The 13,721-nt window shown below is 35.1% G+C and overlaps 1 protein-coding gene across 31 annotated transcripts; it reads left to right on the top strand.

Moving 5' to 3' along the window:
• Positions 1-6,260: 6,260 nt before the first annotated feature.
• LOC120283811 (E3 ubiquitin-protein ligase BRE1-like 1) lies at positions 6,261-13,144 on the top strand. 31 transcript variants are annotated; one of them, XR_005543374.1, is made up of 7 exons: positions 6,261-9,158; positions 9,250-9,417; positions 9,586-10,186; positions 10,278-10,477; positions 11,539-11,598; positions 11,754-11,773; positions 11,857-12,927. XR_005543374.1 is itself a non-coding variant. In XM_039290557.1 (4 exons), exons 1-3 carry the CDS (start codon positions 8,747-8,749, stop codon positions 9,774-9,776), a joined length of 771 nt encoding a protein of 256 aa, XP_039146491.1. In that variant the 5' UTR covers positions 6,261-8,746; the 3' UTR covers positions 9,777-9,778; positions 10,421-10,689. The 31 variants fall into 31 exon arrangements, 2 of the variants coding, with proteins under 2 accessions (XP_039146491.1, XP_039146489.1); XR_005543384.1 differs by lacking the exons at positions 11,539-11,598; positions 11,754-11,773; positions 11,857-12,927 and adding an exon at positions 12,942-13,144 and having other exon boundaries at positions 10,278-10,334; positions 10,421-10,477; XR_005543383.1 differs by lacking the exons at positions 11,539-11,598; positions 11,754-11,773; positions 11,857-12,927 and adding an exon at positions 12,942-13,144 and having other exon boundaries at positions 10,278-10,353; positions 10,421-10,477.
• Positions 13,145-13,721: the final 577 nt, after the last annotated feature.

The raw sequence follows: 13,721 nt of genomic DNA, 5'->3' as shown, positions 1-13,721 counted from the left end.
GGCATGCTCATGCACTTAAAGGCCAGGACCACCATGCACATTGAAAGGAAGAAATATTAATAAATAATGAAATGTATGTAATAGCATGCATGCCATTCACAAGGACATCCTTTTGTTGGTGGTAAGCTTGATGAATTATGATGACTTCCCATCCAGTCTAAAGAATAAGTATAAGATCTAGCATCATCATCTGGTTCTGGAGGATATGCACCACGAGGAACAATGTCTGGACCTCCTCCAAATGTGAACAGCCGAAGAAAGATAACCTTCATAAAATGAGAAGCATGCATACGTGCATGACATAAAAAAAAGAAATAAAAATAAAATAAAAAATGAAATAAAAATGAAATGAGAAGCATGCATACGTGCATTGAGAAGAATGCATAAATAAAATAAAATAAAATAAAATGCTTCTAAGTTGTTAGATCCAAGGTTGTCAGACCCGGACTGGCCCGGCCGGTTCAACCGGAAAAACCGGGAACCGCCATGTGCGGCTCAGAGTATACCCCTATCGACCCGGGTATTAAAAACCCGGTGTTAACCCTGATGACGGGCGGTTCAATCGGGAACCGGTTGACCGTCGGGTCAATCGAGTCACAATGTTTAATTTTTACAATATTTAATAATTTATTATTATTTTTCTCATTAGAAACCACAAAAATCGTAGTATATTTATTAACATTAATTTATAATTTATAATCAATAAATAGAATTACAATATATATATATATATATATATATATCATAAACATACCAACAAAAATTAATATTTAAAAATAAAATTTATTAATGTGTTATGTAAATACTTTTCTAAAAAAATTTAATTTATTAAGAAAAATAAAAATAATAAATGAGTGTAATTTTTATTATAAAAAAATATAAAATTAAAAGTATTCTAATTAAATAAAAAAATATAAGAAAAATTTAAAAACAAAATAAAAAACTCAATTGAGATATAAGAATTAGTGAATTATTTTTATTTATTTTAACAAAAGCAACAAATAAACAAATAAATAAATAAATAACACCGAGAGAAGCTCGATAATTATATATTAATATATTAAATTTATAAATATTTAAAAAATGTAAAAAAATAAATGACATAATTAGAAAACTCTCATCAGTATATAAGGTCATTTATCAATTTAAATATCAAATTTGAGTAGGTTTTATAATATAATTATGGGTTTAATATTAAATTTGCTCATTATTAATTATTATAATATTTTTTATATTTAATTATTGACCCCGGTTCGACCCGGTCGAACCCATTGACCCCTGACCCCTGGGCTTAGCCGGGTCATTGCCCGGGCCGGGTCTGACAACCTTGGTTAGATCATGATATATAAAGGGAATGAAGAATGAGAAGTATGCATGGGTATTAATGAAAAAAGAAGCATGTGCCATGTGAAACAAAGTCAGGTGATTTGCATGTGAAAATCCAAAAATAAATAATTTATGCATTTGTGGCCATTTTAAAATAAAAAATATATCCAAACGGCATGGGCCCACCATGAAAGAAACACACATGCATATATGATAAAAAAAATTAATGAAAATAATAATAAAAAAAAGGCCCACGTACCATGCACATGGGTATGAATAGGTTGAATATAGATATATATATATATATATATATATCCCGAAATATATATATTCACACTCATCCCAAGGAAACAATAAGAATACTCATGCTTATCTTGAGGCAGCGACAAAATTTATATGTTTTGAGGCGGCAACAAAGCATACAACGCGATGATAAGGCACAGGCAGTGGTGACTTATCCATTTCAAAAACGGCAACAAAAAAAATTATAAAAAAAATTAAGGCGATCATGAAATATTTATTTCAAGACTTCAATGAAGCATGCAAAGCGATGATGAAGCACAGGCAGCGGCAATGATATAAGATATATATATATATATATATAAGTGATGTAATAAATATGTTTATATAATAAAATAACAAGATTTATAATTCGCAAATATTTTGCTTTTGCTTGTGCTTGAGCACTTAATCGGAGGTTCCCAAGACATTGTCTGGGGTAATTAATAATAGAGGCTTGTCTCAATTAGGAATGAAAGGACCCATGAAACAAATATGATATTTGTTCTTCGACATATCGTCTGGTGTCTTCTTCACAGACATGATGCCAGACGTATATTTTTCGATCCTACATCATCATCATCATCATCTTCTTCTTCTTCTTCTTCTTCTTCTTCTTCTTCTTCTTCTTTGTATTATTTTGTGTGCTTTTGCGTTAGGAATATAACAAGCTTCTTCACTTTTGTCTTTCTTTCGTGGATGTAGATTCAACAATGGAAACATTTTCCGCCATGGCGCGATACAAAGGAGAAGGACTCGTGCTTCAATTCACCGTCTTAAGTTCATGGGAGTTAGTTATGGGTGAGATATGTGCGCGTTGTACCCTAAATGTTTCTCAAGTGAGAGTAAAGTTCGTAACGCCTGACACATACAAAACGCTTGCCCAACTGAGTCTAACACAGATTTTCAATGCATATGTCATATATACCATAGTTTCAACAAATTTGTCGTGGGCATCATCATCGAGGAAGTGAGTGTATCTGCAGATGGAAACTCGGCCTCCTTGATCGCTCATAATACAAAAATCACTGCTATTGCTGGTTACTTGTTTTTTATGTGTTTCTGTATTGTAGATCTTAGTATTGTAAATGACAATCATTTCATGTGTATTAATATAACTTACTGTGTATTATTCATGGTTTTCGTAAACTCTACCAGCTTCCTGTTTCTTATTCTGATTTCTCGTGTATGATATATGTTTCCTATGTAGAATATTTGTTTCCTATATATAATATTTGTTTCCTATGTAGAATATTTGTTTTGTGTGTATTATTATTGATTCTTGTGTATTTTGCAATTTTTTTCAACGCAGAGAGTCCTTATTAGACAGTATGAACCCCAATGGCGATAGTATTCTCTCCCAACATAATTCTTTTGGGGTGCTCAGAATTACCGGGTGTACCGATACACATGATGGTTCCACTTTAAAAGTAGGCCAATGGTTTGAGAATGTAGATCACTTTAAAGATTACCTACGAAGCATAGCTATATGGAAAAATTTTGACTTTACATTTATAAAAAATGACAAAATCCAGGTGACTGTAAGAAGCGCTGCTCCGGAATGCCAATGGCGAGTGCATGCTTCTAAAGAGGGAACTCATGACGTGTTCTGATTGAAGACAATGCTAGCAACTCACATTTGTGGTGGAGGAATTGGTACTAGCACATCCAAAAGGAAGCAAGAAGTGGGTTTCCGAACATGTCATACATAAATTGAAAGAAACATCATTGTACAGAGCTGATGATATACATAAAGACATATTGCGTACCCACGGTGATCGTCTATCATACAAGCGTGTTTGGATAAGGAAGGAGGTTGCCAGATCAGTGATTCATGGTAGCGAGGATAGTAGCTATGATTTGCTTTTATCGTATGCAGATAAAGTATTCGAGATAAATCCCGGTAGCATTGTCAACATTGACAATGATGGCTTGCGGTTTAAGCGTGTTTTTTTTCATATGGGGCTTCTTTGTTGGGGTTCAAGCATATTTGCAGGCCATTACTTTTTATTGATGGAACTCATTTGCTTGCCAAGTATGGTGGGATTTTGCTAGGGGCAACAGTGAAAGATGGCATCGATGGTCTGTTCTATGTAGCATTTGCTATCATCGACAACGAAACTGATGAAAATTGGACTTGGTTTCTTGCTACTCTTGGGGAGGCCTTGTACAATCAGGTTAACTATGATAAAATTATATCATTCATATCATATCGATCCCAAGGATCTGGTCAATGCTATTGCACGAGTCTTCCCCTCATCACCACATGGTTATTTCCTATGACATTTGGAGGTGAACTTCATGAAGACCAACTCTAGCCTCAGTAAACCTTTGCGAATGCAATGCTGGGCAGTAATCATGAAAATTGAGTACACATATACCTCGAAAGAGTTCAATGATGCAGTTTGTGAACTTGCATGTCTATCGGCCGACGCACACGCTTGGTTGATGAATAAGTCTGACGTTGATCATTGGTCAAACTTTTTATTTAAAGGAATACGATGGTGCAAGATGTACTCCAACTTGACAAAATCCTTTAATACTTGGATTAAAGAGGCACGCCATCTACCAGTTACAAGAATGGTGGACTCGATCATGTTAGTTATATGTTGTATATGAATATGTGTTTCCGTGTAATATATATGTTTTTCTGTGTATTATATTGTTTTACCAAGTATAATATAGGGTAACTATGTAATATATCTTGTTAATTGTTTTACCAAGTATAATATATGTTTTTAAACAGGTTTGTTCTTTTGTAGTGAGTCCCTAATCCTTGGAGCTCTCTTTGTTGGAGGCTTTTTTGGTGGGGCTCTTTTCGCCTGAACCTGCTTTGGCTGTGTCTTTTTCACAGGGGCTCATTTCGGTGGAACTCTTTTCGGAGATAACTGCTTTGATGTGTGTCTTGTGGGGAGTATCTTCTGCTGTTTCCAGGATCTAAGCGGCCACTGGGGCCTCAAGAGACGGGCCATGAGATGGAATTTCATCCGTGTCCACCTCAGGAAGCGAGACATAAGACGGAATGTCATCCATACCGGCCTCAGGAATTGGAATTTCATCACTTCGAATGGAGTGATCAGTTGCAAGGACTTGGGCTGCAGCTACTGGCTCTTGTTCTTGCGTAGTTATTAGTAGAACATGAACATCCTCGCAAGCAGCTTCGTCATGCTGTGTAGGGATTTCTGCATTGCCTGTATACTTCGTATTGTACTGCTCAAAAGGGCCTCTCCAAGATCGTGCTACCCTTTTAAACCTAGTGACAGAACTAGGAGACGGTCCTGATGAAGGAGGGCGACCGATATCTTTGCCATCACAGGGGGTACCGAATTCAGAGGAGTGACCGTGACTCAGCCCACTTTCGCTTTGCATCTTCATGATCACGCTTATTTATACGAGCTCACATGTCACAGAACTCTGTTAATACTTTTTGCAATAACCGCCGCATTTCATCATCACCTCACCTCACCTCCTCAGGCCTCTAACCGATGACTATCGGCGATGAATTTCCTCAGAGGTGGTTGGGAGGGATTTATCCTGGCCTTGCTTCTTTGTTGGCTCAACATTTGGCTTTTTCCTAGCGGTTGGGGGCCTGGTTGGTTGTCGAGACTTCCTTGTAGAGTAGCCCGGTTCAGACGATTTGACAGGGGTTTACTTCTGGGTATGCTTAACATTACCAACTAACACATTCTCGTCGTCATTAGCTAGCAGAAGCTCAGAGAACAGCTAAGTAAACATAAAACATCGCAACGTTAGCATATTATACACAGTAATTCTATAATATACATAGAAAACGATAAAATATACACATTAAAGTTATTTTATACACAAGTAATATGATATTCTACACATGAACACAATATTATACACAAGAATCGAGTACTATATATAGTATAGCATTGTAATACATGGGAAATAACTCATTTATCCATTTACCAATCATTTTAGACATCAATAGGATTAACTTACCTTTTTTCTTTTTGATTGAGTTCAGCATTTAGCAGCGGCTCGATAGACGGTGTCTTTATGAAACTGGACTCCCCATAACACATTATACGGGATTTCTAGCCTAATCTTTGTTTCTTGACACTGCTCGTCACTTCATAAAACCAAATAATCAGACCAATAGAGCAACCTTTCAAATACCCTACACTAGTGCACTTTCCTTTACAGTGAAGTTGGACACGGGCGGCTGTCACAGGGATGTCTTCCATCAACCTCTTGTGAGTAGCATACACCTAGGCGTAATGCCCAAGTCACCCCAGATCATCGGCGTACCTTCCTACGAATGATGACGCATTTAGACAAGTGTTGGGGAATAAAATCGTCGTCATGAAGTATTACCCAAACTTTTCAGGGATTTTTGGGTATTTCCCCATATTTTAATTCAATTTTTAAAAGAATGTCATCTTTTGACATTTAAAAGAAAAAAACCGAACAAGTTCTTAAACTACTAACCTAAACCAAAAAACACATTCCCCCACACCAATTCACACTCTCGCATTTCAACCACTTCTTAATTTTTTTTTTTTTTAAATTCACACTCTCACATTTCAACCCCTTCACACTCTCGCATTTCAACCACTTCTTAATTTAAATTCACACTCTCACATTTCAACCCCTTCTTAATTTTTTTTTTTTAAAACCTTTATATTCTCAGAACTCACACTTCTCCCCAACTCCATCTCCATCGGCCCTCTCATTACTCTCAACACCCTCTTCCCCATCTCCTTCACCGCCTCCGTCCTTCCCTCCCTCTCCACCACCTTCTCTGCCCCCACCTCCATCGCCAACCCTCTAAACCTCCGTCCACTCCCTCTACTCATCCCATACATTGCCACCGTGCACCATTCCTCATCCATCCCCTTCTTCATTATCTCCACTAGCACAGCTACCGCCTCGGCATCCATCATCGCCGCCCTCCCTTCCCCCACTCCGCCAATTACGCCATCATCAGGGTAGTAGCTCTCCGAATAATTTGTTTGCATAGTTACCTACAATCGTATACACTATCTAGTCTCCAGGTATTCTTCATGACATTATTCACTTACCTTAGTTTTTTGTTTAATTTCAAAGCTTTTCCTTTTCATGTGATTGTTTTTGCTATGCTAACTCGGTTGTTACTTCCCCGGATGACTGCTTGCTTACTAAAATCTAATGCCAGACCTACCTGTTTCCAAATATGCCTAGACTCATATACACTATGAAATCCCTAGGTACTCATTCTTCATAAAACTATTTACTTGCCTTCTGAGTTTTCTTGATTTTTTTTTATACTGTTCCATTTTGTGTCATCTTTTTTGCCATATATCTCATTGTTAATTTCCCCGTCAAAGAACTTCCTGAAATCTAGTGTTAGACTTTTTTCTTTTAATCTATGCTATGCTTGTCTATATCTAAATTTACACATACTATGAAATGTCTATGTATTCTTTATAAAACCAATCACTTGCCATCATCAAGTATTCTGCTCTTCCAGATTATGTTATATGTTTTGATGAATAAACTAGTGTTACTTTTAATGATTGCTTGCTTGTTTTCAAGATGTAGCAAACTAGTGTATTCTCGCTTACCGGAGATTCTCTCCTCACTCTCCCCATGGTGTGTCTCTTCTCATCTCTCTCGGTTTCTTGATCGGTTCGGTTTTCTTGATTGATGGTTCATGGCCCAGTCAAGTTTGTGGTCCCAATTTTTACTTATATATGATTATGATTTAAGAAATAGTGAAAATTGGATATAATTTATTTATTTTATTTGTTTATTTTTGGAATAAACCCCATAGTTAATTTATGTACATGCTGTGATTTTCCTTCATGTTCATCTCAGTTGCACAGGGTCTGAGAAACAATTGTTGTCATGCTTTTTTGTTTTTCTTTTCTTTTTTTTATTGAAGTTTAGAATAAAGAGGTCATGAATGAATAGAAATGAGAGCACTTGAGGGAGTACCTGGGTCATCACATTGCTCTCAATGATAATGAATTGATTGTATATATATATATATGTATTGCATTTGAGTTTTGAGCACCTACTATGACATCTCTAACTTATGTAATCTGTATGATAAATTGTGCTTTTTTGCAGCATTTGTGGCCAAATTTATAATTTTTATGAGGATATGCAGCGTTTGTGGCCAAATTTATAATATTACATTAAGATCCAATGTTGCTCGAGATATTTGTTTCTTATATGGTTCGTTATTACTTGAAACTTTGGGCATATTTGTGCCATTTGGTCTGGGTGAGTTACTATTTATGGTTTATGAAGACTGATTTATTTGATTCTTGGCCAGGGAATCGACGTGCTAAGAATGTCGAGGGGGTAATGTTTTAGTTGGAGCAGGAAGCTCAAAGTCATTCCTAATTTGATTTTATATCATCCTAGAGAGAGCTTCGCCTTGTCATGTCAATGAATACCACTGTTATTTCATCGATTAATAAGATCTAACTCAAGGCATATTAGCCAAACATTTTGAGCACCTTCACATCATTTTCGGGTTATGCGAATTAATAAAGTTGTTTACTACTCATTGTCATTTATAGAATATTGTTTTAATTCATAGTTTATTTTTCTAGTTTGGTACTTCTAGAGTTGCATGTTTGTGCATTGTGCATTGATGTAAAATATTAAATAATCTTTGAAGTTGATTCTTTTACAAGTTTAGATTTACATATTCAGTTAAATGGTGTCAAATATTAGCTGGACTACTTGCCGAGAGACAAAAATTGGGACCATTTGCCCAAGTTCCGCCATTTTGTAGCCGGCTTTTGAATCAAGGTACACGATTCATGTGTTTTAATTTGGATGTTTGACACACTCATCAAACCAATTTATTATTAAGCAAGGCTTTATTTCATCTTTTAGAATTTGATGTCAATAAGAGTGGGAAATGGTGTGTGTGTGTGTGTGTGCGCACTTAACTTTGCCTATAAATTTTGAAATTGAAGTTTAAGTCTTTATTCAAGCAAAATCAATTCCAATAATGAAACATTGCATGTTAATCAATAAGAAACTTCATGGGCAGTTTGTTTTGATAAACTAAGTTGATTTTCATTCTTGAAGATATATGTACTTGATCAAGGAGTGTCCTAAAAACAATGCAACAAAGTGATGTGCTAAACAATATTTATTAGTGTGAAAATCAACTATGAGCCGAAGAAAAGCAATCAACTACAAGAAAGATAAAACCACTTCTATATCATTATTAAAAAGACATTTGACATTTTCTGAGTTAAGTTCTATCTTACTATTTTCTTTATGTTCTAATCCTTTCTGCATTACTTGGGTGTTGCACCAAGAGTTCTCATATTTAGATTTAAGTTCTTATTCAAATGGTTCATCTTGCCCTGTGGAGGCTGATTTTTTTAGCAGACTCGTGGAAAATGGTGCCACTGAAAGTTGCTCAGATCATGTGTCTCCTATTGTTATGGAAGATGATATCCAGACAAGACAGGTAGCAGCAAAAAATGTAGTAAGAAATATTACGCCTTCAATTAATGGCATCTGGAAAGTTAATGATAAACTTGCTACAGCTCTCATTCTGACTTTACAAGAACATGGTAAATATTTCAGATTTCAGTTGTGCCCTGGTTATTATTAATCCAATTACGGTGTTCTAAGTCTTCCATTGTCTTGTTTGGTGTTTCACAGAGCTTGGTCAACATTTGCAGAAGACAACTAGTGATCTACAGATGATAGTTAAGAACTTCCAAGTAGCCAGTGACGATCTTCATTTAAGACATCAACTGTTAGCAGATAAAGTCCGAAGCCATCGAGATATTAATGTGAAAAAGAAGGCTGAGCATAAATGGTTGTCAGGTGAGCATTTGACTTAGTAAGACTATGCTTCCAAAGTTTAACCACGCATTAGAAGCTTTTAAGATTCTTTAATGGCTTTATGTTTGTAAATAATGAACTTTAGTAGTTAGCTTTGACCACAATCATTGTAAAATTTTTATGGACTGCTCTTTTGGTGATCTTGTGTAGAGGAACTTGCAAAAACTATTGCGGAGTTGGAAGAAAGCAACAGTAAATTGTCAATTCTGAAGGCACAAAGAGATGGTGTTCAAGGAGCACCTTTTCTTTTTCAAGCTCTAGGATATAAACAAGCTGGTGGAGATAAGATCAGAGATAAACAAAAGAGTTGCAAGATATGGAGTTTACGTTTAATGAGTTGAAGGTTGTCTTTGATGAGCCTCAAATGTCATTGATAGCATAGAGTAGAGTAACTGCTAATGACTTAATTTTACTCTTGAACAAGAATTAGTTTCTAGCTGGTTGGTAGAAATTAAAGAGTCTACATAAGGAAAGAATAGATATACTGAACAAGCTAACCAATGTATAGGTTTGCTTTACTATTTTGTTTGTGTTTCGATTTTAACTTCATTATTAAACTGCTCCTGCTTAAATTTACTTGTATTCAAGCTATAATTGTGCCATTTGTTGATGTTTTCCCATAAGACTTTGGTGAATGTCAAGAGTATACAATCATCCAAAGCTTTTTTGTTGCTGGCTGAACAGCTGGAAAAATCCAAGTCAGAGGTGGACCAATGCCGGATATCATTGGAAAAACTACAGGTGGTAGCAGGTCGGTAGATGCATGTAGCTTGTATAATAAATTACTTAAGTGAAGTCCTTTCCTTTGTTGCTGATATTATTTTTTATCTTTACTTTCATAGGTGGAAAGAGAGAAATATATATGGAAGGAAAAAGAAATGAATGTGAAAGTTGATATGGTTGATGTTTATCAACCTGGTAGTATTGATATTGTTTTACTGATTATTAGAGTTTTTTTGTGACTTTTTTTGGTTTTCTTCCTCAGGTTGGTGATTTCAGGGTTTCTATTTGATTTGGGTGATCTCTGCTTTTGTTGAGCCTGGTGAGTGGTTTTTGTTACATTTTTTATCTCTGCTTTAGTTGAGCCCGGTAAGCTCTCCCGTCTGCTTTTTTTATTTCTTTTTTTACCGATATGGATTGTTACAGTGAGGAAAAAATGGTTATTATGTTTTTTTTTAAATTTGCAAGGTTGATGTTTGAATGTGGAAGTAGATATTTTTATTGAGAATTTTATTCATGTTGTTGTGATGTTTCTGTAATTGGGAGACTCTTACTTGTTGCAATTATCCATGCTATTGGTTTGAATTATGTTTGCGAGAAAATTTGGTGAAAAAAAATCATGTTTCATACTTTTTGCTTGAAGCCACTGTGGTAATAGCAAAGTGGTTAAGAAACTTGATTCTTATGCACTAGATTGAGGGTTTGATCATTCCCTCCCAATTTATCATTGGAGTAGAAAAAATATAAAATATGTTTGGGGATTTGTGTATGTATGTATATTTTCTGAGAATTTTATTGATATTATGAATTTGTGATGATTATGTGATGGGAGGACTATGATTTTTTGAGACCATTTCCATGCAATAGAGTCAAATTACTATTGAGGAAAAAAAAAGAAGAAAGAAAAATAGAGAATTCATGTTTTGCATGGTTGATGGTTGATTTGTGAAAGTAGATAGTTGAGCTGAGAGTTCAATTTATGTTGTGATTTTGTAATGCTTACGTGATTGTGATTGGAGGACTTTGATTTGTTGAATTTGCCCATGATAAATTTGGAAAGAATATGAGAAGAGCCAATGTTGGACCTTGTTTCCTTCAAGTGAGCATATAGTTGTGTTTCGTTTTAATTTTCCCAGAGCATACAGGAGCAATGAAAATTAATAATAAATAAATAAAGTTCTAGTTGGTGTTGGACTCTTTGCTTTATCAATCTACTATATAATAGAGGCAGGAACCAAATAAGAAGAAGATCAAGCATTATTTTATATCCATGTGATTAGGAGTGTCTCTGACTCCGACCTCGATTGAAGATCACATAAAACTTTTTGCCTAAACTTTTAATATACTTTTTTGCCTTTGCACACAAATTGGATTAATTTAAAGGCAAGTAGAGGAGATTACAAGAGTGAAGTTGCTGTGGATAAAGGAAGCATCATGGGTAAAGTAAGTGCCATCTTCTCAGTATCCCATTTTTCAACTCCAACCAACTTTAAATGCTTAATCTTCGATTCATATAATATATGTTGAAGTTCTGAGCATTGTTGGTAAAAATCCAGTCTTTTTCAAATGATGATGTTTGATGTTGTTGATGATCATAGGAAGTCAGGCATCTTTTAAGGTAATCAATTGTTGAAATTCAAATGATAGCTGCCATAATATTATGTAATCTGAGGTATAATGGATCTGTGAACTCTTGGCAAGAGATGCTTGGGGATGATGAGCGGTAGTTGGGTGATGGAGCAGGATGATAAAAAAAACCAGCTTTGTGAGCACTGAACAAGGGGGCACAAAACATGTTGGGTCATTCACAAGCAGGTACGTTATACATAACGAATGGCAAATTGAAAATTAGGTTGACAGCCAAACATGTCATAGACACTAATAAAGCAATTTGCAGATGAGAATATGTCAATGGTGTGTGTGTGTGTGCATAAATGTTTACTTGTGATGTCACTATATTCACAAATGAATTCACCAGATAAACAATCTAATGGTTGTGATATGTCATAATTAATCGGTGGAAAATCTATTTTACAGTTGATAAAGAAACCAACACAAGCAACAGTTAAAGTAGCTTTCACCAGGAAAGACATTCTGCAATCTTGTATGGAGTGTTTTAATGAGCAAAAGCTATTACATCTAATGCACCTGAATTGGTCACATCTGATGCAATCTTGTATGGAGTTTATTGCCTTGGTGGATGGGGAAGAGTATCTCATCTGAATACTCTTCTTATGGTTGTTTATTTTTAGTTGCTTATTATGTTATATTTATGAAGACAAGTTCTCATTTGAAATGTCTCACATCAACCTTCTTTGGAAAAAGTCAAAATCTCTGCCTACTCTCTAGCTTTATGTATGTTCAAAAACGAGTCTTATAGTGTCACTGGCATGCCATAACATCAAATATTTTTTTGCAGTGAGGATTTACCTATAATTCTGACTTTTTTTTCTTTTGTTGCTAAAACACGTATTGTTTTGCTGACATACAGAGTTCTAGTTTTACCTCATCCAAATCTCTCATTTTTCAAAAATTGCCTCGACTTGGAGGCAAACCTTGCATCTACTGGAAACACTGATGGTGTTTGCAAATGCTAGTAGGTTGTATGAGTCAACTCTGGCCATTTATAATCTAAGTACAAAATTATGGAAAAAATTACTACATGATGGAAATAAAGATGTTTTTTTCTGTATAATCCTGTTTTATTTTCATTAATTCATTGATGTTTTTAGCCATATTTTCACCAATGTCTGCTCAATTGTTAATTTTTTTGTTATGAAATGTAGATTGCAACATTTGAAATAGCTACTGCAGTGTACTGGAGTGCTCAGAAGACACTCAAGGACACTACTGGGATTTCCAGTCCAAACCATTTGTGATGTTATATATTTTGTAACTTTTCTTGTTGCATTTGTTGCCAGATATGATTGAAAATATTTGTTTATTTGTTCTTTCAAACCTTCAAATGTCTAAGTTAAGAAATTTTGCAGGCAAATTTTGTGGTTTGTAAATTTTTGTCTCAAATATATGTATTGTTATATATTTTTGTTCGTCTTTATTGGAAACAGATTTAATTAGTTATTAAAGCATCTACTCAATTTAGGTTTATAACGACAGATTTTGCCGCTATAGAGATACTAAACAAATCTATAAAACTTATAACGGCAAAAATGTTTCGTCGCTATAAAAATTTATAACAGCAAAATTTTCCACCTTTACAGATAATTGTGTAGCTCCAAACTTAATGGATGGGATAGCGGCAAAAGTGTACATTTGTCCCAAAAAAACATATAGTGACTAAGGATTTAGCGACTAATTGGATATCCACAGCTATAGGGTTATTAAGGCTAAAATGAGACTTATAACGGCAGATTTTTCCCAACGCTATCCACCTTATTTCTTGTAGTGCTTGTTGTCATCTCCAAATAAGCAAATGAGCTGTCAAAACATAATCCACATGGCCATTCCGGCAGCGACATCATCAATTCCTCATCGGAAATAGGAGGGTACCCTCCTGTTGAAATGAAATCAAACTGTGGTATCCAAAAAGAAATGAATTGAAATGT

Source organism: Dioscorea cayenensis, chromosome 19 (assembly GCF_009730915.1).
Source record: "Dioscorea cayenensis subsp. rotundata cultivar TDr96_F1 chromosome 19, TDr96_F1_v2_PseudoChromosome.rev07_lg8_w22 25.fasta, whole genome shotgun sequence".
NCBI lineage: Eukaryota > Viridiplantae > Streptophyta > Magnoliopsida > Dioscoreales > Dioscoreaceae > Dioscorea > Dioscorea cayenensis.
This window is presented reverse-complemented; position numbering and strand designations above follow the sequence as displayed.